This window comes from Colletotrichum truncatum (assembly GCF_014235925.2).
Source record: "Colletotrichum truncatum strain CMES1059 chromosome Unknown Contig_0006, whole genome shotgun sequence".
Lineage (NCBI taxonomy): Eukaryota > Fungi > Ascomycota > Sordariomycetes > Glomerellales > Glomerellaceae > Colletotrichum > Colletotrichum truncatum.
The window spans coordinates 237,923-264,099 of NW_027222403.1; the positions used below are offsets into that span (position 1 = coordinate 237,923).

The following is a 26,177-nucleotide window of genomic DNA, read 5'->3' on the forward strand; positions in this document are numbered from 1 at the left end:
CGGCCGGATCGTCAGGATCGGATTGAAAATGAACGAGACGTGTTTGAGAAGAATTGCAGTCACGGACCGAACGCTCGGGAGCAGTTGATAAGGAAAGGAATGATGAATCAAGAGTAGACCACCAGAGGTAATGATACCCACGGGCAGAGAATCATGGAGAGGGGACAGAGGTAAGAAAGTTTGAGGAAGGAAATAGTGGAAAGGATACCGACACTTATTGAAAGGCAAGGGAAAGGCCAGGTGCACTTGCTTGGTGTACCAACTTCCACCACACTCGAGTCAATGAGGGGGAACGGTCCACAAGGTATGGTACTTTCCTTTTCTTGGAGATGTTTCCTTGTGCCAGGTCCCGGCAGCTCTTACCTTCTCTTCGCTACTAGTAGATTTACTTAGCAACAGTACACACTTCCTTGACCAACCCAAACGTGAAGCGTTTGGCGTCCGGAGTGGGGAGGTTCAGCCAAGACCAGACAGGCTAAAATCGCCTCTATCTCTCGTCGTCCCAAGCTTGAACGGGCAGGGATTCAGCGAGCTTTGAAAAGTTTAGGAAGATCAGTTTCCATAGAACCGCACGTGACTCGCTCTTGCCCGGGGTCTAGTGTTTGGGATGACATTTTAGGTTTGGGGATGCAGAGCTGACAGGATGAAAAACCGACGGCATCGTCCGACATCAATAGCCCGAGAGTCCGCCCTATTTCTTCTGCATTAGAGAATATCCTAGTCTGTGATGTGGCGTTCAGTAACGCTGGGTATTGTGGGAAAGGTGGTGTATATATGACAGTTGTGTATGGGGGGTTTATAAAGGGCAGCCACTGCTTTTAGCCACAGCGCCATTAAGCACGTTGCTGTGTCATTCCACTCTCTTATAGCCCCTAACTGCCTGCCCCCTTTTTGATATTGAAGCTAATAAACAAAGAATTCTTCAACGGGTATCTTTTTTCTTTCTATCCAACAGCATGGCACGTTGTCTTAAAAACGCCACCGTCAACAGCCTTCTGCCAAGAAATTACGAAGCGACTTGACATTGCCGTACCTCCTGAGATTCTACCGCACCCTCCTTTCGTTGGCATCTGCTCAGCTGAAGTTCCTAAATGATTCCCTCGAACGCGATAACCAGGCCAGTCCGAGCATGGCCTGCTAGGCGGCCAAGAATCTGACGGTTGTTCTGGGCATTTCCGCTTTTCTTTCCTAATAATCGGCTCTCATCATCTCTTGAACAAATTCGTTTGCGAGCCGAAAAATGGATTCGGCTGATATGATGTTCGATATGCATCCATTTCTGTGTCGTTACTTTTCCCTCCATCCGTCAGATCGCATGGCGCGACCTTGATCTCGCCGCGCACAATTTCCACCATTGATACGAGGGGGAAGAGCAGCACAAGCAGCGACAATAGCTGTCCGAAAGACCATCCCTTCTCGCCCTCATCGCTCAGGTCGTACACTGGTCCTTTCCCGAAGGCATCCGAGGCGATAATACAGCGCACCGCAGCGCCGACTGCTGACACAGCCATGAGGAATGTGCCGACAAGCTTGATTATCTTGGCGAAACGCTGCGTCCGGAGGTGGAGATACCAGCTTGCGAAGGAGAATACAAGGACGTTTCCCGCGATGACAAGAATGGTCCCGACATAGCTCAACCCTGTCATTGAGCGTAATCCTTCGTTGCTAACTTTCCATACGCACGCAACGGGCAGCTTCGAGTCCTGCATGCCTATGGAGACTCCCTGCAAGATGAAGACACCGTACACGCAGTTGAAAACAAGGTTAACGAACATGAGGAACTGACGCAGCCAACGCAGGACCCAGTCGCGGCGGAAGTCGTGGACAAGGGCGAGGAGTGTCGCATTATGGACCGCCATGGACATATTCGAGAGGGTCCATATAATGAAGAAGTGGTAAGGTACCATGCTATTTATACGTGCAAGCCCAACCGATGATATGCCGATACCCTGGAGGATCTGCTGATCGGAATAACTGTTGAGTAGCTTCCGGAGGATGTTTGACGGCTTCCCCTTCATCTCCTGTATAATAATGGACGAACTAATGATGAGAGAGAGGCCGGCGGTGATGATGAAGGACAGCAGGACGCCAATGCCGGCGACGCCTGCATCGCTGGGTACTGGCGCGTTGGCCTGGACGGCAGTGCAGTTGGGGCCGTCGAAAACCGACATTTTGAGAGCTGCCGATGGTTAAGATTTACTTGTTGTAATCGTCGTTTTCGTTATTTATGGTCGTGTTTTATATCAATGTCCGTCAAGAGTTCGCTCAGTGGTACAGAGAGGAATGACGAAGAAGAAAAGTTGAAAGAAAGAAAATGCTGTGGCTGGGAGAAGATGTCCGCAACGCTCAGGCTGATCTGGACATAAAGTCCTTGAGGATATCTTCCCGACAAAGGCTAAGCTGCAGGACGTCGAGAAGTTGAATGGCGATTGTGACTTCGAGGTAAGAAATCGAATGGTGAACAGTTGTGGCGCGGATGATCTTCCTCCTTTTTTTTGGTCCCTTATGACGTACATCTAAGCGCTGCCCTTGTCGTCTGAAACGGTTGTCCGCGGGGGAAGATCCCTGAAGCTGCTAAATGACTGGCTCACAGGGCCCTCTCGGCGACCTCTTAGCGTTGATGCCCGCTCTGCTGTCCGTGGCTGTGCCCCACCAAAGCCATCTGGTTGATGCCCATCTTCGCCTGTAGATCCCTTCAATTCCTCCACAGCGCCCTTTCACCTCGTCACGGCTACCTCAAGGTCCCCCTGTCATCTTCTACAATGCACACTTTCATGATTTCATGAGGCGCAGGATTACGGGGCCATCTGATTGGCATTCCAAATCCTATCTCATTTGAACTGGGTACTGACGAACACACGCACGGCTTCTTGTCCTACGACAAGCCAACAAATCAGTCTTGTCGATCCTTTGTTGTCGACCAGCGCGGCGCACCTGAAGCTACCACAGTCGTGAATCGTTTGTAATTGACCTTTAAGGTTGTCTCTTGGAGAGGAGTCGATATCATCCCTCCAAGGCAGTGTGCTATGGTAACTCCCTATATGCGTTGTGGCGCGCGTTTGATTTGGTCATTGGCGCCAGAAGAACTAGACCAGAGATGACTGGACAATAGCTTTGATGACTGTAAAATCGTTGATGTATTTTCTTACTGAGAGTATAGCTCTAGTGCAATCATTCTAAAACAAGATTTCGCTCTAATAATATGGTATCAGAAAGCAACAATCGAAGGAAGACATTTTGATGTAACAAAGGAGAAGAACGAATGTTTAGCGCGCAGATGAAGCGTTTGTTTCGCCATCATCAGCTGTTGCCTGTTTGCCCTCGGGTGGTGGTAGCCTTACAAGGAGCAAAAATACCAGAGCTACCAAGCAAAAGGCAGCGACACCCAAGTAGGGCAGACCTATCCAAAATCCTCCCATTTTCATACCTACACTGAACAGCCCCGCAAGCATTGGCTGTGTATACGTCTGCCCACCCGTCTCAACCAGCGAGATGATCGAAAACAAACGAGTCCGATGCGCCGCGTCAACGAAAACGCTGCTCACACTTCTCACATAACTGGCCCATCCAGCACCCAATGCAAGGATGGTAAGGCCACCAATGAAGAACCCAACATTTGGAGACGCAGACATGGCCAACGAACCCGTTAGGAGGGCTATTGACGACAATCGGGCGAGGAAGAGATCGCGTTGGTGATCGTCCGGTAACCGCACCGATTTGGGCGCCTTGGGTGAAGCGAGAAGCTTTGAGAACGCCGGAAGAATAACAATGACCGTGAGAAGGACACATATGCCATACAAGGACGAAAGATAACCCGTCTGCGAGAGCGAGACATGGTAACGTTTCGAAGCGAAGATGGACATGAATTGGAACGTCGAAAGCATGACGGGATACGAACTGAGCATCGCCAGCAGCAAGACGATCAGAGATGGTGATTTCAAAAGACGAAGGGATTCCTTGATTCGATGAATCGTGTGCTGGATGGAGCCAAGCATGGGAGATGCGGCCTCGGGCTCGTCTGCGATAGGATCTGACGATAGTTGAGCGGCCGGTTTTGTCTCAGGAATGAGATGAATGCTGAATATCAGACTCAGGAAACCAGCGTAGGCCATCGCCATGACGGGCCAAGGGCCAGTTCTCTCCATCATCCAGCCGGCGAAAGCGGGCGCGCACAGGTTTCCGATCATGGACGCTACGTGTATGCGCATGAAACTTTTGGCTCTGTTGGAAGAATTAGCTCCGAGTCTGGAAAGCGAATAGGAGACAACGAACCTGTTCTCGGAAGTAGTGACATCGGCGAGCATCGAAAAGACAATGGCGGATACAACCGCATTTCCACCTCCGATGACCATCATCATCGGGCCAACCCAAATGGCTTCAAGTGGAAGCGTTGCCGGAAAGGCGCAAACTATGGCAAACCAAGCCTGGTCCAAAGCCATACCGAAGATGGTCAGAGAGAAGACCAGTTTTCTTCCCAATCGATCGGCAACGATGCCCCAAGGAAATGCGCAGGCAGCTCCAATAGACGCCTGAAGAGCACCGTACACGGCAAAGATGTAGGCGACTTTGGACTGAATGGCGTCCTCCTTGCACAAGCTCTCATCAATATTCTCATTGCTCAAAACGTCATAGTAATGGCGACAGACAATGTCCTCGACCTTGCGGGTGGCGGGGATCACCCACAGTCCTCCACCGGCAGACCCGACGAGGACAATGGCACAGAAGATACTAACAATAACGTCCGGGTTATGCACCTTGGGCACGTGGATGTTGCCTGCGGCGCGGAGGAGCGAGTCGGTACGACTGCGGCCGGTACCGGGGCGCCGTGACTGTTCGGCAAATAGTGGCGTCGATTCGGTCGGCTCATCCTCCGAAGACCTGGACGGCACCATGTTGGAGTCGATGTTGAGGTCGGATGATTCGGTGCGGCGATGCATCTTGGCTGCGGTGTAACGGGTCCGATGGCTCCGGGATTGCCTACGGGTATGGTAATGCCAAGATCCCAAGGCACAACACAGCTGCGTGAAGTCTAATGCGGGAGAAAAAAAATCTTAGGGATTGAAGGAAAGTTAAATGTAACTGAGAGACATCACCGATTCCTTCTTGGGCGTGATGGTGTTGAGAAAACGCATACGGCAATCTTATCCCTTACTGACGCGATGGGACCCCACGATCAGACACGAGGTCTGAAACTGATAACTCCCTGTGGAACGAAACTAACTTTGGGTCCGCGGCTACTAATGACAGGCGACGTATGCGTGCCACGATGCCGTACTGGAGCTTGCGCTGGTGCAGTCGTGGCCGTATCCAGATATGCGTGGCACGATAAGGCACAGATCAGATTGACCGATGCGAATGCAGCCCGCGCAAGTCGGGGTCTACGTAAGGAATTAAAGAGAGCAATCATACACAAGGCACCGTTATCTGCGTTGCGAGTGCCCGGACGTAAGCTCCGGAGTAGGAAGAAGGAAGCGCCAGACGCAGTGCGCTGTCGTCATCAGCAATAAACGGCGAGGATGACTGGTAAGGCCTACTACCAAGTCTCAACTGCGAATGAGCAACAGAGCGCGTGACTGAAAGAGGCAAAAGGTGATCAGTGAACAACAAAGTGCAGCGGTATCGTACTTGGGCTACGCAATCAAGTGGTTACGATGTAGGGCTGCAGCTCTGAAGGGGGTGCCAAAAGTTCCAGCTTGCTGGGGCGGGAGGAAGCAGGAATATCTTGGCACATTCAGTCACAGATAGCCTTCACACACGCGAGACTGACACGGCAAACTGGAGAATGAGCACGCACTTTGAGTTGCAACAAATCAAACGCCCGCAGCGTTCCCAGCTTCCAGGTTAGGCATGGCGCCCAGTGTCTTTTTCGGGAAAACCGGTGCACCAGAACTGGAGCTGGAGCATCCAATGAGCGTTCGGACGCCGGCCGCCTCCCGATTGGGGAAGCGCGTTGTCATCGAGGTGTTGAACACTGGATGTAGCATGTCTTACGGACACAGATTACTGCTTGAATAAGCAAAGCACTGACTGACGTGGTCTCGCTTGCGCGGCAGATTCCCAGTATCCGTTGCCCGCCCTGCCAAGCATGGAAAATCGAAAACCCTCCTCCACTCTTGCAATGGCCGTGAACTGAGAGGGGGCTCGCCGACAAGCATCATTGTCGTCGAGTACGCTTTATCCGTGCAATACGACGCGCGTTGGATTATTGGAGGACTACTTGTTGATACCTGCCAGTATTTCTCCGATTCTCCCTGTCTGCCCGAAAGTGCTCAAGGTTCTTTCAAACGTAACCGGAACCATCCGCGGTGCCGCTCGTTGGAGCGGCACAGCACAAGAGGTGGCACAAAAAAGACTGAGCACAAAGTCGCAACGGCGGCGCAACACATATGGCAAGTCGCCCCGGGTCTCGCTTAGCCATTTTGGAAGCAGAACAGTCTGGCCGATGCTCGGCTCAGCTCTAATTCCTAGTCAATTCATTTCCCACACGAACTCCACCGAGGGACGACGACGCGATGCTCCCGCGGAAGACCATATACTTTCCGCCGGACACTTCCTGCACCAAACTATGAGGCAGCCCCAACCATGTTAAAAGTATAACGCAAACCCAGTCCAATGGCATTCGCCGCGCAAGTGAAGTGGGGAGGCCAATGAAGCTCACTCTCAATAGTTTGGACCATTTTTGTTCGTCGTTTCAACCTCTTATCTATCGTTTATTCCCATACGTTCTGAGAAATCTTAATGCTGGTACTTGTGAACTATCCAGACTCGCTTCACAACGTTCACTCATCTTCAGAATTGTCCAAAAATCTCCACCGAGCTTTCCTCCGGATCGGATCTAGTTCCGCTGCCCGAAGAACCATCTGGCGACGTACGCCCATGGCCATCATCAAATTTCACTTTCCTCTTTCATACATCTCCTGCGCAAATTCTCACCGGTCACTTGCTGCGGCTCATCTATCCCCACCACCAACATAAGGCCCTGTACTTCGTACACATCAAGTCGATGAGAGACAGTAGGTCAATCTGTCACTTCACCAACCAACAAGTGAAATTCGCCATGGGCCCCCTGCAGCATCTTGTGACGGGCAGCTGATTAGCTGCATTTGTCATCACCTTGCTGCCACAATACACGATGAAGGTTACCGACACCTGGCTGCTTCCTTACTGCACAGCATAAACCTAAAGTCTGAGGGTGGCAAGCTTCCCTGAATCGGTCGACGATTAGCTCAATTATGCTTTCGCCTCCTGCCGATTGTGCAAGGCGAAAGCTAATAAACTGAGTGATATTTCCAAAATCAAATGACATGAGAGAGTCTCAGATTTTTACATTTGTAGTTCTTGCCAAAATCGCGATTTATGAGATGCTGACAATTTAACGGGTTCGTTAGCAATACTGGTAAGCCGATTCCCTGCAAGTGAAAGCTCGGTGGATGAAGTGAAGACTAGGCCGGGCTTTTACTAGAGCTGCTTATGCAGTATGCGTTTTGGTTGAAGAATAGATTAAGGTGAACGATGAATAGCTTATACGGGTTGCATAATCATTATGTGAGTATCATAGTCATATGACATAAATTAGTGAACAATTTTAAACCGAGTACACATTTGGGCCCTGTAACGATCCTCTGAGTCCTGCCTCCGACAAGTGCTTGTCGTAATGAGCGTGTGCCGAGGTTACTGACGAACGTTGCAGACAGGTCGTGAAAGAAACATATCAACAGAATACCTAGCTCAGAACACTTGTTACAGTAAGCATAGTCTTTGACTAATTCTTAAATATTTTCGCTAGAAAAACAAGCACTTTTATATAACTCAAAATATTAAATACAGTCAAATTTGAACTTTTTTTCTTACTAGACAATGTCGAGCATTCACTTCCATCGTTTGTCCACAAGGTGTCAAATCCTCAAGACACAAGCATTTCCCACATTTGTAGCGACCTGCCACCAACATGAAGGTCGCCTCTGTACTCCTCACTCTTAGAGTTCTATTGGATGTTGGATATTGATATTATCTCGGCTTATTTACACAAAAACTATTCTCGCAAAGCAGCAAGTACAAGGAAATGTGAAGGTTGGAAAATTAAACCTGAAGACGATATCTTTCAGGGAGCTTCCCAGGGGTCTTTCCGCGGCTGCCATGAAAGTCCTTTGTCCATATCCAAAGGATGAAGCTATCGATTAGAAGCCTCTCGGAAAAACTTACGACATTAGTGGTGTCGATGGTGCTTGCTCTTTCGAGGCTGTGGTAGAGAAATCTCTCAAGGGCAGCTGAAGCTGGAACATGACTACCTAGTTTCTATTTATATGCCCTCAGTTACAAACTAAGCATCTTTCAAACGTTAATAATGGGCATGAAATGTTGATTGTGAACATGTAATGTGAAGTTAATGGCAGCCTAGAGCCAAAGCCAAATCGAATGCATAGGTTAGGGGAAGTTCAGGATGCCATAAACACCAAGCACGCGGGATTACTCGCTGCTATCGAAAGATCGAACGGATGCACCCCCCTCCTCCTTTCAACTGACAAGAATGTCATAAATAGATACAGCAACTCAGCCGGTTTTGCCCTGCCGCAAAATATGCACAGAGAGCTCGAAATAATGAACAATCCTGGAGAAAGAGATTTGTTCGTTCATTGCCAGGAGAATGTATATCAATTTCACTTTGGTGTGTGCATATCATGGTCACGCCAAACGGCACGAACTTCAGGGCCTCCCCAGGGTGGTCTACCGCCTGCTCTGCTCATTTTTGGAATATGCCTCAGGGAAGTTTTCCAACTCGCCCTTAATGGAGTTTGGTTCTTGCGAATGCTACGTCGGCCCATTCATCTACTACATACAGCATCTCGGCTGTTCCAGCCCCACACCCAACGCGTTTTGATAGTCTCGAGGGTGGTGGCATTCTTGAGTTTAGACCTCCCATTCTGCGTAAGGTAGTCACTGCCTCTAGACATCCGGTTTCAAAACCAACGTATCGATAAGTGAGAGCCCTTACTTTACGAACGCAATATTGCCCTTCATACTAGGTAATGAACATCGTCACAGCAGGAGCGATAGGTGACTTGCCGGCCAAATTGGAGATGTGACGTTGACTGCATGTTTGTTTGATCAAACCCTCCCCTCGCTCGTCTTTGCCCAACCCATCAGGGGGTCGCCAAGTTAGAGACCTCAACAACTGCGGCGTGTTCCAACAGTGGTGTGGTAGGATGTCAGGCCAGCCCCTGTCATAACCAAGACCCGGATACGTAAGGTATTTGGCATCTAGCCCCAGTGTTGGTAAACTTGAAAACATGTAGTGATGCAATGTAACAGTTGGTGACAAGCCCAGATTAATCCAATCCGTTCATCGCCACCGTATCAAGACTCCCTTCACAGCTAAGATCGAACGCATCGAAGCATCAACAAAGGCACGTCACATATCAAAGATTTTGTTCTACTTGTATCTGTCACATATTCGTTGGTATCACTGGCCCAGAGGTTGAACACGCATACCCGCATTCAATGATAACTCATAATTCTGAAGTTCTAGGCCGTGCGCCAGAGATGTAGAAGCAACCCAGAATCGACACCCCGGATGGTCCCATGCCGCCACTGTCTTCCCCTCACCGGCCGCTGCTCCCTGTCCTATCATCGTACCACTTACTGCATCCGGTGGCTCATAATGGAACTCTAGGCTGAGATCGGATCGAGCAGAAGTGGACGGGAGCCCGCTCTACGGCCCGCGCACCATGACGGCGCTGTTTGTTCAACTTGTCTATGCCTGTCAGGTCTGTTCCATGCCTGTTCGTACGTGGCACCGGCCGAAGTGGGAGGGGGCCCATGTAGTATATAGCATGCTGCACCCGGAAGCCGGAACTCAGGCACTTGCTTTTACAATAGAGCACCCTTCTGAGCATTAGCGTGAGTTGGAAGAACCCTGCAGACTTCCAACGACGGAAAGTAATTGGGGGCGATAGCCTTTCGCGCCGATGCAACTCGGACTCTACAACCCCGCTGACTTTGCCTGGCCTTGCCACTGTGCTATGTAGGTAATTGCCGCCAAGGCAGACTACGCCTGTAAATGACCTCGCGCGACATTATGTATAAGCAGGGTGTCGGCCATGATCCTAGATATGAGGTCCGACCAGCCAGGCCAGGCCAAATGAGACATAGGAGGCCTTGCATTTGGCAAGGAGGGGCTAAGGGGGCCAAGATAGGGAATACGCCTTTCCCTACTAGTAAAGATGTTTCCCAAGAAGTGGGCTCTGAGAGGGGTGGCGAGAACGAGTTGAACTCGCCGACTTGCACAAAATCGATGGAACTTACCTTCTCTCCAGGGATCGCATCATGCCATCGAATGGCGGACACGCATCCCAATGGCAGGGCCCGAAAATTCCAGCTACAAACCGGGAGCCGGGGGCATGGATGTGGTGATGCCTTTCATTTGTGCCCGAAGTTCAGAGATCTCCATTACGGATGCGCCTTCGGTCTTCCGAAGTGAGAGCGGCCCACTACTAGTAGTTCAGGATAGCACTGAGATGAATTGTGCTGGCCCACGACCGGCCTGCCCCCTGTCCAACAGATGTTTCTCGCCATCCTGGTCAGTCAAATCCTTGACTGTAAGCAGAATTTGCAAGGATGTCAAGGTAACGCAAGCCCAGTGGGCGTCAAGACGGCCATACCAACAGACAGAATGTGGCCATCACACCCAGTTGCGTGAGGGGTTATGAGAGTATGGTCCCGACAGTTTGGTTCGCCCTGGCTCTCGTCACACTCCATCACACTCATTGACACCGCGTAATCTCCTTTCTTCCGCTTACCAGCAGCCGACGTGCAGTTTGCCTAATGAGAAGTAGATGAGCTCAATTGACAAGTTCGAGTGGCTGAGTAGAATGCAATGACGAAAACAGACGGGTTTTCAGCTGGACATGATGGTATATGAAACATTTTGCACAACAAATTTCCGTGATGTAGGGTGGCCGCTCAAGCTTGGCGCATCGTGTTGCTGAATTGTGCGGGGAACCTATGGGCCCATCCTGCGCCTTGCGTCTTGACCAGGATTTAATTATGTACCAACACATGGGCACTTGTGAAAGTAATGCTTGCCCCAGAAGAAAAAGATCTAGTTGGTAGGGTCGATGGTCTCCCGTGACACTGGTATATGTGAGACCTAGGATGCCTTGATTTAATGTAGGTTGACAAGTAGCTTCAGGTTTGTAAGGTATCAATCATATCTGGAGCGACCGCCTTTAGTGTCAGCTCAATAGCAAAGTACTGCAGAGTACGAACTAGCGATGATGTTATCCGTCAAAAACTGGAATCCATTGATGTATATTCTTTCGACCCCAGAAGATAAACGGGGCCGCATGACGCTGCATTGCTCATCTTGTGCACGCCACACCTTACAGGCTCACTTGTTCCTGGCACTTGGGTGCTTAGGTCCCAAGAACCCGGACTGTAGTTGCCACGGGGGCTACGATTTACGTCTCCTGCAAGAGTATTTCATTCCTCACCCATTTAACCGTGCTAGTACTGTCAAGACTGTCCATTCAAATTATGATTAGATATCAAGAGGTTGTATGTGCATATCATCAGCTAAGCGCTCTCAAGATGCCAACCCTGGACCAAGCCAAAACTGGCTACGGCTATCGACAACTGCGCGATGGCCCACATCCTGGGCAACCAGGATAGGATAAGTGACATTCACCCCTGCTGTACTCGTCTACAGGACCAACCATAGGCTGATTCTACTAAAACAGGTGATGGATGCATCATGCAGTGGTTTGTCTTAGCTGCCTCGCCAAGTCCCTCGTCTTGCTGGGGCAAGCGACGTTGATTGATATGCACCTTAGGAGCTCATATGCAGAGACGGAGATCGGGCTCGATTAACAAGAATGTGTGGGCTTCCATTGAGCGCTTGACATTCCCAAACTAACAAGCTAGTCGGGGCAGATACACTATCCATGCGGAGTGCTAGGGCTTCATCCCTTGTTACTTCCTAACCGATGTTGTGAGTGTTTGCTTGTTGGTCGCCAAAATGCAGGGTATCTTGACTCTTTGTCCTTTTCTCACTTTCTCTTTTCTCATGTTCTTATGGAATGGCTGTTTTTTTGTCTTGATACATGATCTGGCTTTCATCCATCACTCTAGATATGTATGGTTTGTTGACGTATAAAACTTCTTGAATGGTGGCATACTTACCTCGCGCTTTCATTCTTATCATCAGTACATTTCCCCAATCTGATTTAAGCAAGTCGTCAGTCCTCTGGGTCGACAGCCACAAATTTTCTCTTTCCGTCTGCAGGCACTTCCTTATCTTGTCGCCTCCGAGGGACCTGAACTGTTGTCTACTACGGACCTAGAAGTAGCTGCGTGCCACTTCTCCTCTCAACATGGCGCTTTCTTTTGAAACGAACATTTCCACCCAAGTGGCCGTTAAGAATGCGGAAAGAGTATCCAAAAAGCGATCCTACCAAGAATGTTCGAAAGCAGAGCCTAGAAATCTGTGTTCCCTTGATAACCCACTGGCTATCGACAGAAAGACACAAGATTCAGCTGAACAACCAGTTGATCGGCCCAAATCCGCACACAAGTCGACTCGGAAGCCGGTTCGACGACTACGCCCTACCCGTACTCGAAACTCTGACCACAGACCGGAAGCAACTGGCTTTCTGCCGCCCGCTTTATCATATCGACCTCACCTACCAGCACCCCGTCATCTCGGGCTTCTTCCATCCTCTCAACTACCCTATGCCATACCAACTAGTCATCACACCAGTCTAAGTACTAGTTGGTTGGATAGGCAGCCTAAATGCGGACACGGGGAAAACATCAGTGAGCAGGCAGTCGGGGCACAGCAGCAAACCAACCAACCGCCCTCGAACTACAGCCTCGAACAAGGCTTCCAAAAAGTGCCGCCCGAAATAAGGGATATAATTCTCAAAGATATGGACTGCCACACAATGTTGTCCTTGCTTAGAGCAAACCCCTGGTTTCACACCATAATCAACGCGTCAAAGTTCGCCACCGAAACACTGGTAGCACACATCATGGATCTCGAGAGAAGCGAAACGGAAAACCTGGGTTGCTTCGTCTGTTATAACATGCGCCCACGAGCGGAGTTCGGACACAATCAGCCCACAACAGCTATCAAGTACTCTGATGGACGATTGGAGCCGTACGACGATGACGAGCCAGCCTCAGTTCCGAAATCAGCCAGGACTGTGTCGTTACGTAGGTTTTGTATGAGCTGTGGCGTCCAGGTTGGCATGCACCGACGCGGCAATCGTCTGATATCAATGGCTGGAAACCATCATTGGGTATGCTACTGCCAGACACTACGTGCTATTCCAAACGAAGGTGCAGACCAAGGCAAAGACACCTGCCCAAGGTGTCAACAGACAAGTCCCCTTCGGAATCCGGAACACGATTAACGAGGCAAGAGGTAGTTTTGTGTTGTACCTCTCGAAATGCCTATCGAAGGCTATAGATGGCATGACGAGCCATTATCTGAACCGGCAAAAAGAATTGGTCCGGTGGAAGTTTGGGTTCGGCATCATGGGCTTGGGAAGGTCTGCTTGAACAGGTTGGCACTTTAAGTACGACCGCTGGGAGGTCAAATATTCCCTCTCCTAGAAACGGCTAAAGGAGTCTTGAAGGAATTTTTGGAGTTAGGTAAGGTAAAACGCTGTAAAAATAGATGGGAGCCAGTGGTTTGCTACCGGTGTGGTAGTCATACTATGGGCCTTTGCGGGCTTGATCAACTCAGCTCTTTGGATAGAGCTTGCGACCAGCGGGCTCCACGTGATAGACAGTCTAACCAATGAATGAGATTTGGAAAAGAACAAAGAACAATGGTACTTGAACAATTTGACAGATAAAGAAATGAGCATGAAGATGCTTGCATAGAGGAAGAAAAAGGCAAAACCACATCTATATGAACAATGATCATTTTGCGTATCGTATTAGCTATATTATTCTTTGTTTTATGTGCCCATTTCATCTTCTAACTGACCTAACCCAATTTTTTCTATCTCTTCCCACGTATTCTTGTATTCAACTTTTGATAATGCTTAAGAGTGTATGTCTACCAGGAACAATGCAGACTAATTGTAACCAGACCTTCCTTTGGTCGTGGCATTGCGATCATTGCGATCGCGAGTTCGGTTGTAGCCGCTGCGGCCCATGGGAACCTCAGAGCACACCCCACTTCCTGACATCTTGACATATTGAGACCCTTCGTGAAGCCTGCCAAGAGCATCTCTTTGCCTTTGACCCTGGTGGGATCTTGGTCGGCTCGAACTACTAGAACTTCGGTTTTCCATGATAGAAACTATTCGAACCTGCTGTATTTCGGTATCAGTCTGAGTACGAAGCCGCTAAGTTACTCAAGGAGTCAGAAGCTACCTCACGGCGGCGTGCTGCTCACTCTTCAGTGAAAATTTCAACTAGTCAAGATGATATCTCGCAGGACGGTGTCAATAGATGCTTTTTGATAATAGTATGATTGGATGAGATCAGAATATCAATAATGGAGTACATTCTAGTCGAGTATGTTGCTGCAGGTGTGGCAAAAGTCTTCGAATGATGGTAGCTGGTAAGTGACGGGGAATTCTTATGATCTTGTATACTCACTCAGAACTGCGCACTGAGCAGGCTTCATGAGGCAGAGTTTGCATGTCGCAACCTTGCTTCGGGTGATGAAAGCCGAAGGAAGGATGACAAAACTACCAATACCGCAAAGGTCGCATCGACGTAACCACTTGACATGTGCCTCTGGCCTGATAATTACTCATCCGAGGACACCAAACCTGTCTAACATAGGGTTGCGTAATACGGCTTTCAACAGGACTGGCCATTACTGGATTCAACAAATAAATGCACAGACATAGAATGGCGATGAAAGAATGGCAACTGCATGGCTAGGCATGTAAGCCTCCTTGAAATGGGACGGTAAGGAGATGCAGAGGTGGGTATGATGGAAGGTAGGAACCGAAACACACTACTACAGTAAGCTTAACAAACAACTCGGAACACCTCCTACAGGGCGATGGTAAGAGGAAGTTTGGGCATTTGCTTTTTGCAAGGTGATGCTTGGACGCTTCGGCATGGTAGCCATGTCCACGGGCCACGGCTTGCTGTGCCGAAAAAGCTTATGGTTCCCGCTCTAAAGCTCGGGCACTCTTTTCCCACCAAGTTTTGCAGTGGTTTCCGTCTGTGAGCTGATTGTCAGAGCCAAAACTTCCACAATTTCTCAGACCCAGAAGGTAAGGCCGAGTGAAGTGTCTCAGGTTGTGTGAAATCAAAGGTATAGGTACGTATAAAGGTAACTGCTACCTCAACAAATGTAAAAAAGTGGTGTGGCCCCCAGGCTTAAAAATCATGTGGCAACATTATCAAGAAACACACTGGATTTGAGTAACTTTCCATCGGCCGTGATTACTGCCTTGAATTGCTACCGGTGTATTTGATGAATAAATCAGTAGAAACCAAAACCCTTCCTAACCGATAAATAGCCTTTCCCCGAGGCTGTTGTTGTCTGTCATAGACGAGTGCGATCCTTACTTCAACGTGAAGCATTGGGCATAAGGCCCGATCCAGGACGCATGAGTTCAAGATTATACATGAATCTTTAATTCGCCTCCACCAGGTATATGCTACGAGGACTTGCTATGTTTCTACGAGTTGCTTCGACGTCTCGCCTTGGTGGATCGCCCTGCATAAGCTTAGGCCGCCCAAGCGCGGGACATCGCATCGAAGACTCACGGTACCCTCTTAGCTTTGAACAAAAGTAAATATTGTTTCCACTGGAAAGCTCCCTGAAAGTGTTCCTGGAAGTTTCAAACAACAGCAAGCAATTAGTCGCCTCCGAAGATATTAGGGCTCGCATCACCTTCCCAAAGATGAGGCCTTTTCAAAGTGACCCTAGGGTAGGTATCATCTCACTGGGGTTGTTGGAGACATGCTTGCAGCTGCAAACGACAAAAGTCTGCGGCCAACTGATCTAGTCTCATGGACTAGATAAGTTTCTTGACGGATGCAGCATTTTACAAGTTATTGGCGCTTCTAACTGACGTCAATTCAGGCTCAAGCACCTGTCAAAATCGTTCTTCTATTCCACCGACCTTGGCAAGGCTTGGCATTTCGTTTTGCTCTAGGCATCATGAGCTTGCAATGGATGGTTATCTCCTTTGGGTGAAACAAAATTGGCATCCGATTTGAAGATGCAGTACCTGAGACGACGCCCGAGCCAAGGATGACAGACGGATGAACGGCAGTCGGAGGCTGCGTTACGACGACCGTTGTCAGCTCATGATCCGGTTCCGGATGTAGGTGTGCTGAACGTCTAATAACGCCTTTCTGTCTCAAATCATCGACTTTTTGGTGACCATCTCAACCACATCTGCTGATTCTTGCTCGCCAATGGCTTGCAACTGAACCCCAAAACGGACACTGACACCACGTGAGCGGCCAGCCGGCAAATGACCACATGGATGTTGAGCCATTTGGCAAGATTAGGCATTAACCACCATTGCATCCTAGATTAGATGTTATGATTCATGGAGTGCAGCACCTCTCTTCTCACTTGCACCGCGGTATATGGCAGCTTCCCTAGATAAACATCTGGCAATGGTGATGTAGGTAGGTATGTTGCTTTCAAGCTTCGATCCCACAAGAATGGTAACACTAAGTACTGAAAGCCGAAAAGATTGGGAACAGGAAGAAGTAGGGGCTTTTAAGAGGAAGGAGATTCATATTTGCCATCTGCGGCGCAATGATCGTTCTGATTGTATTGGTTACATTACCCAAACAAAGGAAAAAGCGACCGTACTCCAAACCCACCCACTTGCAGTGCCATACATTATTCGGTGGTTGCCCTACACATTGCGGGCCTTTTATCGAGCTCCAACCTCCTTCTTGATCAGCACACACATAGCCTCCATGCAGTCGATGCTCTGGATCTCATGGGAAAACGGATATTTCTGATTCACGCCATCTCCGAAAGCTGGCGCGCTCATGAAGTCGTCAATCAGCTCGTAGATGAAGCGCATAAATGTACGCGTGGCATGATCAACTCTGGTTGGGTCGCCCTGGTAGCTGGCCAAGTAGCTTGTATGCAAATCCTCTGCGATGTACATGCCGCCGGGGCGGACGAACTTCCACAGCTCGCGCAGACTGGTCTCCTGTTGGTTCATGGTGTGGCCACCATCATCGATAATGATGTCCAACAGCCTATCAGCGGTGACCTCGTTGCCGGTTTGTTGAAGGAAAGGCGGCGAGGCTTGGTCACCGAAGTAGAGATTCGCCTTAGGGTGCTTTGCCGCCCATGCTTTGCCGCACGCTTCGTCGTATTCCATAATGTTAAGCTCGAGGTTATCGAAATACTTGATCCAGGTGTGGTATGAAGCACCAGGGCCGTAAGCCTGTTGAGAAAACATGAGCCAGGTGTCGAGAAACGGCAACGCAAGGTTTAACTTACCATTCCGCAACCCAAACCGATTTCGAGCATCTTGACCGGGTGATCGCGGAACGTGGGAAGGTACTTGTCGTACAAAACAGCGTAGTTGTGCGTTGTAACCTTGTCAGTTCCAGAATCTTTGGCAAGATCGGCGAAAGTAGGACGGTTGTCGTGCCTGTTGCCGCTGGCGTAGGGAGCCGACGCACTGGTGTGCCCTTGTGAAGTCGGGGGTGCCGCGCTATGAGAGTGGTGTTAGTCACCTGAGCAGATGCATGGGATAATAGGAAGTCGTCGTATGGACAGCTTATATGGCACACTTACTTGTTCCATCCAGTAGTGGACTTAATCACTTCTGGGACACCTTCACGAGTGATGTGTACTGTAGCGAGCAGCAGAAGAATAGTAGCCACGATGAAGAACACCGAGAGATACCTCCGGTTGGAGGAAAGCGGAGTCTGCATCATGTTGTCGATGCGAAGTCAATGCCGTCTGATGAACTTGCTGGCTGGATAATAGGCAAAGAATGATAGGAAAGCAAGAGGGGGGATGGGTTGAACGAAGAACAACCCAGTTCTTTAATACCTCACTTTCTCTTTTCTGATAACTTTTTAGCAAAACATTTCATTGGTCGAGGGATGAAAGTCGTATCCGAAAACAGCATTCAGGGACGGCGCGGGGTGTCTTGACCTTTCCCTTTCCAAGCCATTGAACACCAGCTGCGAAGGAGGCGTCCGGTAGCAATTATTGATCCCTTGCGTGTCTTGCGCAGAGAAATAAAATGCGTCGCTCTTGGAGGAAATAATCAAACTCCTGAAATGTTTTAGGCGCGTTAGAATGTACATCAGGCGTCTTGGGGTTCCCTTGAATCACCTTCTCCTCCCTTCAAAATACCTCCATTTGAACTGGAGCATGCTAAGGTCTCAGTGGGTTTGCTCCTCGCCAATAACTGCAGCCCCCTTTTCAGAAAACGACTCCAAGGCCAGTGATAAGAGCTTTGGAAAATAGTAAGAAGCGAAAATGATTTTGAGCGCAGTTGAAAAGAAGAAGACGTGGGACGCCGAAGCTGGTCCGGCTTAATTTGAAATGGAAATACCTTCAAACCAATGCTCCACTTGCATGATTTAACGTAACATGTAGGCCCAAAGTTCCTTTAGAAAGACGTGTTCGAGTGTCTAGCCACTAGATTGGCAGTGTACACCGGCCAATAAAATCCAATGAGAGAGGTAGTGAAGATGAAGGCTGGCTATCTCAGGGGTTGCAGTGGAAGCCAGACAGACCCATGAATCCAACAAGGGCACGTTGCCATTCGACCACAATGGCCACTGGCGAATAGAGCAGAATGTCCGCCCCTCCATTGTCAATCGGCCAAGCCCGTTGAGGTTATGGGGCCATCGTTAGGTCTCAGAGACGGCATATGTGGACACAAGTGAGACATTGATGGAATGGACTTAACTTCCCTTATTCAACGGGTCAGCTCCCTTAACTAATCTGTAAGGCTCAATGATCTAAAGGGGAAACCCGCTCAGGTGTTACAGCCGGTGCCTGGAGTGTTGCAATGAGCATGCCAAACTCCAAATCTATATAATTAGCTGCATCGCTGTAGCCACCCTTAAAATACTGACCCGAATACTCCTAATGCTAGCAAAAACATCAACTACTTTGTAAAAACCATTGCTACATCCATTGACTCGACCTCTCTGGCGGCCTTACGAAGGTTGCCCCATCTATTTTGACAATAACCAATCTGCTGGCCGCGAGCCGAATCACAGACAAATGAGCTTTAAGTGCCTGTCACATGAAGAGTTACATCAATCTTCGTAGAGGGATTAATCGAACACGGGGTTACGGTATTTCCTCAAGGCGTCCTTATTTGTGGCTGAGCTTTGTTCCACAGAGCAGAGTGCTTTTATTCGGCCCCGTCGCACATGAACAGAGCAGCAGCAAGCAATGGCTAACTGCCTACGTTACTAATAAAATCAAAAATTACCAGTAAATTTAACACATAACGTGTTAGGTTCTCTAACCGAGTGCTATGCTGAGATCGATTTGGATCACCATGCCCTCGATTGCTGCAAGGACATAGCTAAGGACTGGGACCCTTTGGAGCCGATTGTAACGATCGGGGAGAGTACGAAGTCCTATATGACTCAATATGAAGACAAAATCATTCGAGATAGTTGATCATATATCCTATTGACTTGAGTACCGTGACCGCCCTTGACATTATGCCATCATCTCCCCACTCACGATGTTTCCCCTATCTGGAAACTTTGCTGCGACCCACCACACCCCATCAAATTCCACCTTAGAGCTAGCCTCTAGATAAAGGACGCAGTGCAACCAACCCTTCAATCTTTCAGTCCAACCAGACAGAATCTATAAACATAGGGGTTCAGTCAGCTGGAGTTCCATAAGTATAGAAAGTCCTGAAGATAATTACCATGGAAATGTCTCCCGTCGCTAGATACACTTTCCAGTCTAGACCGTGACTTCTGTAACGACTTCGAGGACCCCATCAACAGCCGATGAGGGGACCACTGGCCCAGTATGGGGCTTGACCTCGTCGGCGTTGAGGATGGTCTCAGTGACGTCTGATGCTGAAGTGCTTACTGGGGCAGCTTGCGCCAGGGCCGCTACAAGCGTGGCGGCAAGGAAGATGAGGCGGGTAGCTGAAATCATTTTGATGGGCACTGAAACAATGAAGTGGCCGAATAAATTGTAAAATAGCAAGCAAGATGTAATAGAGCTTGTTCGCAGTTGAGTGATGCCTTGGAGACGGTGAGGAACTATGGACTTTATAGATTAAGTAAGGTCTTGTAGCGCGCCCTAAGTTGAATATCCTACTGTGAGATATAGCCTATCGTAAGCTTTGTAGCCTATCAAACAGGTTGAAGTGAAGTGTCTTTAGTCAGTTGAACTTTTTTAGGTTGAGTTGGTTACATTCTATATTCTTCGCACCTTCCTAATCGAGAATATAGCACAACCCCCGAATGCAACTTTACTGAAAAGCCTCTTCCGAGACCCAATCATTTTAAGACTTACTCAGCTATATTGAGCTGTATGAATAGCGGTCATGCTGCCCAGAAATCTTGGCGCTGCTAGTAATACGGCTATCCCATCCCGCAGATTTCACAACATCGTCGTTTATTGCCTGTCTACTCAAGATTTATTGATGAGTAATAACACAACTGATAGCCTAATAAGACCCAGGAATGTAACGTCAAGGTAGCAGTAGAGTGCAAAGGCTTGGCTAGGGGCTAGTTGCGAGGAGCGACAATTGTGCTTCGGCATGTCTTGATGCTTAGGGCGGACGAACAACCTTAGATCGCGACGAGAGTGTTACTTGAAACTTAAAAGGAGAGGCATTTCCTCTTCATTGCAGTTCTATTCACCATCACCAAAGCTCGAATCTCAAGGATCAAATCCTAGCCAGCTTTCTCGGTCTGCAGTTTTTCGGACAATTTACACGCAAACCAGTCAACGCATTTGCATCTACAAAGAATTGAAACATACTCAAATACCCTTCCCACGTCAACATCAATCACCAAAATGCATTTCCCAACCATCATCGCCGCTTTGACGCAGGCAAGCCTCATCTCGGCTTACACGTCCTACCATAGCAAACAATACTGCGACCAGACTCGTCCGGTAGTCATACGTTACAATGCTGCTGTCGGCACCTGCTATAACATTGACGGTGCAGCCTCTTACGAGTTCGGCGGCGTCGGGGCCCCCAACAGATGGGTGTGCAGTGTCTACACTCAGGGCGACTGCAAAGGCAAGGCTGCAGCGTACACTAGCAACAGTGAGAGTACGACCTGCACCAACAGCCCCATCGGCTGGATTTACTCCTACAAATGTTCCTTTATTTAAAGAGGAGTAAACTGCCAGCACAAAGAGGCTGAGGTGAAGTCACTGGCATAGGAAGCAAATACTGAGTATAAGATCGTTTGAATTCAGGGTATTGCAGAACGGCTTAGGTATGGTCACGTAGGACAGGGCTTTAGTGGGTTAGTTATTGAATTGAGAGAAGTTGTTGAGTGTTTCAGAAAGCATAGCAATCACTTCTACTTTGCAGGAAGTTTCTATGTATTCCACTGCGATAAGAATAATGCTTGAAACTTAAGAAATTATCACTCTCTTACACCTTTTCCTAGCCAGGTTGCTATGTGAGAAGTTCGTCACACAATCCTTACAGGTTAGGCCGCACATATGACTGATTGGCTGGACTCTCGCCAGCTTAACCCTCCTTCATGCTCACCTTGAGTCCTCAAACTTAGCTACCCCATCTAATTTGGCTACCAAAAACGAAAACGATTGGCTCCTCACTGAAACTTACAGTGACTGTGTGCTTGCCATGGTCCATCGCTCTCAGTATTCTGACGCATTTTGTTCTGATTCAGCAATTGCATGAGAATTCAAATAATTGGGAAGTTCAACGATAACGGTAAAATGAAACTTGACACGCCTGTAATACATCTTTGCAAATTAAGTACCGTTGCAGTTTGCTGCCTCTCTAATAAAACTCTTCAACTTACCCAATACCCTAATCAAGAACTACCTATGTAGGCATGCTGGGACATTATTGATTATTTTAAGGCTGATTTTCACCTTTCATGAATCCCTCACATCATCTCTAAAGAATAACGTGTAGGTAATTGTGAGATGGCCGTGTTATTTGTCCCAAGTCCTTTTTTTTTTTTTTTCAATCCAAAAGGATAGCTCTAAGCCCCCACTGGAATAACTTCATCGTATGTTCACTGTAATCTGCCATCAGATCAATCCCAGTTGCAAAACTTACACCGGCCATTTTTAGATTACTCTCACCGGTACCAAGCACCATCATTTTACCCCTTTCCCGTCAACTGGCGCCACCAAGCAATCACGCACCTTCCTAAGAAAGAGAAGCTCATCTCGCACCCTCTTGCATGATACATCGTCGTTTTCAGCAACCACGGAGATATTCATTCCTTCTTAGTTGGTGTGATTCAAGGCAAAGTTCTCCATACTGCTATATTTGTCATTCAACTCTACGGTCTTGTTTTCCGCCTATTCTCTCATTCTGAGTCAAAGTACAGTCTCACTGGCCCATTAGTCAAAGGAAAGGTGATTCATAATAAGGCTGGAAATTCTGATCGGGACCGTGGATCCTATTTACCTTCTTCATTCCTCGGAAAGAGCGACACTGAGTGCTCTTATCATCTTTTTGAGACATAACCTCAAAGAGAGACTAGGAGGATATCACAATGGGTTAAATAAGCCATTCGGACACCAGTTTCTTTCTTTTCTTTTCTTCCTCTTCCATACTTTTTTATTTTGTTTCGACTCTCAATATTTGCCATATTTCCACCAAACATATTCCGTTTACTACATCTAGGTATGTTTACCCAAATAATGATCTATTTTGAGATGTGTCTATGGAGACATGTTGCACATATTCTCTACCACAACAGCTGTATCTATCGCCTGTTGACGCAATTATCCTGAACAAGGAAAGAGTCGCTGATTTTGCGGAAGGACCTTCTCACTTAAGATTTCCAACGAAGGGATCACAAGGTGTCTCAGAAAAGAAAGAAAAAGGTTCTTTGAAGCAGAGATCCCGTCCGCTCTCCCATACTGATGATCACTTGGATCATCCCAAATCGGCAATTTTGAGTCACATCAGCATCACCGCGTTTAAACTGCAAAGAAAAAGAATATGGCTGAAAATCAGAAAGAGGCTTTCCGGCACAGCAGCGGCAGTCCAACCCAGACCCAAGATGACTGGGCTCAAGGCATGGAGGGTCGACTCTCTAGCAAAAGGATTTGGTCCATCGAGTTAGAGGCGCTGCTGCTTTTGGGTTCGAATGTTGGAAGAATTAACAATCTAATCTACGACCATTTACAGATCGACGTGGAGGTTGGTTTATGTTCACTGCACAGAAACCAATCTGACTAATAGAGCCAGGGCCTAACCAAAGACTTCACGCGTTTCCGTGACGAAATAAACGCAAAAATGCCCCCTCTGGCAATTAAAGACATGACTTGGAAAACGATTCAGATAACTCATAACATTATGGTTGGAGATGAGCCTGACGATCATGACTTGGAGGACGATAGTGAGGCTAACACTGAAGGCTCTGGGGGCTGGTTTTCCCCTTACTGCACTGATAACGACAGCAGTACCGATACAAGCGACGAGACTTCCTATCACGGAACCCTCTCCTCTCACTCACAAAGGTAAGCACGTGCAAATTTAAGATAACACCAACGCGGTTCTCGCACTGGATTAGTTTCAATATTGCTGACACGCCTAAAAGTGTGGTTCCTGCTGATCTTCCTCTTCTGCCTCCTATCAGGGATGGCCATGATGTCCCAGAAAAGGGGAGCATTATCTTTTCCAACGCATCTTTCGAAATTCGTCTGACCTTGAATGCTGGCTGGGGGGCTTTTGCGAAGAAAAAGCTTTTCCAAGGAGACAAAATTCTTGTCGAAAGAGCGCTATATCATGCAACTTTTGAAGAAGTTCAAAGCTCTGTCCGTCAATTGCCAGAACACGAGAAGAAAGTCGCAAACAGCCTTCACGCGTACTATGGCAGGTGTGGAGAATCTAAGGAGGAAGCAATCTGGAGCACGAATGCGTGCGTAAACCTGCTCAAATGCCGTTTCAAGGTCATATTGCTAACTCGCAAGCTCAGTTTTGCTTCTAAGTATCACAAAAGCTCAAACTTTTCGGGTTCAAAGACCTTGAGTACAGACGTAGCCGGCCTGTTCCCAGTTGCAGCACGGTTCAATCATTCATGCGAGCCGATGGTTGAATACAAATACTGTGCCAAGGAAGAGGTGTTGGTCTTCACAGTTCGTGCATGGGAGGTTGAAGAAGGACAAGAGTTGACCATATCTTATGGAAAAGACCCTTCAGTATTGTACTATAGGTTTGGTTTCAACTGCAGTTGCGGGTATTGCAGTGGGTTTGACGAGAGCAAGTGGAACTTCTAAGCATTTTAGATTGGATAAATGGAGGGAAGAAGGCGCATTGAGATTGCGGGTGCTAGGGGCGGTGGCTTTTTCTTTTTCGATATTGATTTGGTTTCGAATCATTGGTTATATGAATCTAGTAGTCGTCTCTCTTATATAAAAGAGTTCTTACTCTACAGAAACATAGTTGTTATGCACGTTAGGTCATCAATGCCCATGCTGTAAGTTCCCCAAGCCCATGTGACTAGGATGCATCAGTGGTTGCTGTGGCGCTTCTACGACAGAAAACTGCGTCTGTTTGGGCTGTATGCTCAGTGGTGACCTAGCAGCTATCGACGTTGCCATGGTGTCTTAGGCACGTCGCCTCCGGTCAGAAGTGGGAAGATCACCAGGAGGGAAGAGGCAAAGTTGAAATGAATCGTCTTTGAACTGAACAAAAGATATGTTTCAACGTTACTTCCTCCCGAAAAGCCTTCATCAAAACATAATTACATATTGATTGGTACGTCAAAGACTCTTAGTCGGCTTTGCTGCTCGGCTGCCTACTCGCCACGTTGGGGTCGTGTTCCGAATATGCGATTACGGTCCAGCGCTCATCGTACGGCTTGGTCTTGTCAACGAATCGCAAATCTGTTGAAACACGAATGCGGCCCTCTGGAGACTGGTTCATGGCTCCCGCGTGGATGCTATATGGAGTGTGGAATACAACATCGCCAGCCTCGTACGCCCCCTGGGTAAGAGTTAGTAGCTGTCAGACGTCTTTGGAAGAGCTGAACTCACCACAAGCCAGCCACGTGACCAGTGCTCTCCGAATCGCTTAGCGTTCCTATCAAGCCAACCGCCCTTCTCCATGTTCCTATTGAACGCAGAGATCCTATCTGCGTCCGGGAGTTGGGCATTTATCCTTGAAAAGTCCTCCTCGTACTTCTTTCCGATCCCATAGGACTGGTCGAGATAGATCAGACCACCACCCTCGAGCTCAACATCACCAATGGGGACCCAAGCTGTGACACTTGTAGGGGGTCCAGCTCGAAGGAAGATCTGATCGTAGTGAACTGGCGTCGTTTCGCCTCCTGGCACAGCACAACGAAGAAGAGAGCGTGGGAGACACCACGATTCGTCAAAGTTGGCGAGTTTGCCTACAAAAGGCTCCAGCTGTTTGCCGACCTTGTTCTTGAACTCCTGATAGAAGTCGGCTCTGTGGCTTTGGATGGCGTTGTCAACAAAGGGGCCTTCGTCCTTGAGACCGCAGGCTACGCGGACGGCACCGGGAAGGAGAAACTCGCGCCAGTCTCCACCAGAGAAAATGCCGTCAACGGGGTCGGTGCCGGGTTTCAGTATGCCGGTGCCTCTGTCAACAAAGGACAGATAGTCGGAGCGCATCTTATCGACCATCTTTGGGTCTAGAAGCCCTTTAACCTGCGATCAGAGTTAGTCAAAACACTCGCAGAATGGAAGATGAAGGTTGCCGACCCAGACCACGCCATCTTGCCAGTACCTCCTCTGGATCTCTTCAATAGGAGTGTCAGAGTAAACAGGGGTGAGGTGTCTGACATCGTCCAGCACCCCTCCATTTCCATGCAATGTCAGCTTCTCCTCATTCTGAACCAAAGACTTTTCCTGTGCGAACACGGGTTTTGTGTGAAGTTTAGAGTCGCTGTATCCAATAACCTGTGCCATGACGATGATGTGCCTGTTCAATAGATTCAACAGTTGTATAAGTGTATGACTGTGCTTTGAAGGGTTGACATGATATGAATGAGGGCAAGGGCCGCCTGAATTACAG

General features: G+C 48.4%; 9 protein-coding genes across 9 annotated transcripts; 3 read left to right on the forward strand and 6 right to left on the reverse strand.

Moving 5' to 3' along the window:
• Positions 1-1,205: 1,205 nt before the first annotated feature.
• Positions 1,206-2,171, reverse strand: CTRU02_209328 (uncharacterized protein; the record flags this gene model as incomplete). Its single annotated transcript, XM_036726838.1, has 1 exon — positions 1,206-2,171. The coding sequence occupies one exon, from the start codon at positions 2,169-2,171 to the stop codon at positions 1,206-1,208; it is 966 nt and encodes a 321-aa protein (XP_036581547.1).
• Positions 2,172-3,266: 1,095 nt separating this feature from the next.
• On the reverse strand, positions 3,267-4,892 carry CTRU02_209329 (major facilitator superfamily transporter; the record flags this gene model as incomplete). Its single annotated transcript, XM_070205245.1, has 1 exon — positions 3,267-4,892. The coding sequence occupies one exon, from the start codon at positions 4,890-4,892 to the stop codon at positions 3,267-3,269; it is 1,626 nt and encodes a 541-aa protein (XP_070060893.1).
• Positions 4,893-12,368: 7,476 nt separating this feature from the next.
• On the forward strand, positions 12,369-13,409 carry CTRU02_209330 (uncharacterized protein; the record flags this gene model as incomplete). Its single annotated transcript, XM_036726836.1, has 1 exon — positions 12,369-13,409. The coding sequence occupies one exon, from the start codon at positions 12,369-12,371 to the stop codon at positions 13,407-13,409; it is 1,041 nt and encodes a 346-aa protein (XP_036581545.1).
• Positions 13,410-14,081: 672 nt separating this feature from the next.
• Positions 14,082-14,300, reverse strand: CTRU02_209331 (uncharacterized protein; the record flags this gene model as incomplete). The annotated part of the gene is made up of 1 exon (XM_036726835.1): positions 14,082-14,300. The coding sequence occupies one exon, from the start codon at positions 14,298-14,300 to the stop codon at positions 14,082-14,084; it is 219 nt and encodes a 72-aa protein (XP_036581544.1).
• Positions 14,301-16,871: 2,571 nt separating this feature from the next.
• Positions 16,872-17,898, reverse strand: CTRU02_209332 (hard-surface induced protein; the record flags this gene model as incomplete). Its single annotated transcript, XM_036726834.1, has 3 exons — positions 16,872-17,399; positions 17,456-17,672; positions 17,756-17,898. The coding sequence occupies 3 exons, from the start codon at positions 17,896-17,898 to the stop codon at positions 16,872-16,874; spliced, it is 888 nt and encodes a 295-aa protein (XP_036581543.1).
• A 2,014-nt stretch (positions 17,899-19,912) lies between these two features.
• On the reverse strand, positions 19,913-20,113 carry CTRU02_209333 (uncharacterized protein; the record flags this gene model as incomplete). The annotated part of the gene is made up of 1 exon (XM_036726833.1): positions 19,913-20,113. One exon carries the CDS (start codon positions 20,111-20,113, stop codon positions 19,913-19,915), a length of 201 nt encoding a protein of 66 aa, XP_036581542.1.
• Positions 20,114-20,983: 870 nt separating this feature from the next.
• CTRU02_209334 (uncharacterized protein) lies at positions 20,984-21,307 on the forward strand (the record flags this gene model as incomplete). The annotated part of the gene is made up of 1 exon (XM_036726832.1): positions 20,984-21,307. One exon carries the CDS (start codon positions 20,984-20,986, stop codon positions 21,305-21,307), a length of 324 nt encoding a protein of 107 aa, XP_036581541.1.
• A 2,122-nt stretch (positions 21,308-23,429) lies between these two features.
• Positions 23,430-24,412, forward strand: CTRU02_209335 (set domain-containing protein 5; the record flags this gene model as incomplete). The annotated part of the gene is made up of 3 exons (XM_070205246.1): positions 23,430-23,653; positions 23,716-24,101; positions 24,150-24,412. 3 exons carry the CDS (start codon positions 23,430-23,432, stop codon positions 24,410-24,412), a joined length of 873 nt encoding a protein of 290 aa, XP_070060894.1.
• Positions 24,413-24,908: 496 nt separating this feature from the next.
• CTRU02_209336 (uncharacterized protein) lies at positions 24,909-26,071 on the reverse strand (the record flags this gene model as incomplete). The annotated part of the gene is made up of 3 exons (XM_070205247.1): positions 24,909-25,121; positions 25,172-25,810; positions 25,865-26,071. The coding sequence occupies 3 exons, from the start codon at positions 26,069-26,071 to the stop codon at positions 24,909-24,911; spliced, it is 1,059 nt and encodes a 352-aa protein (XP_070060895.1).
• Positions 26,072-26,177: the final 106 nt, after the last annotated feature.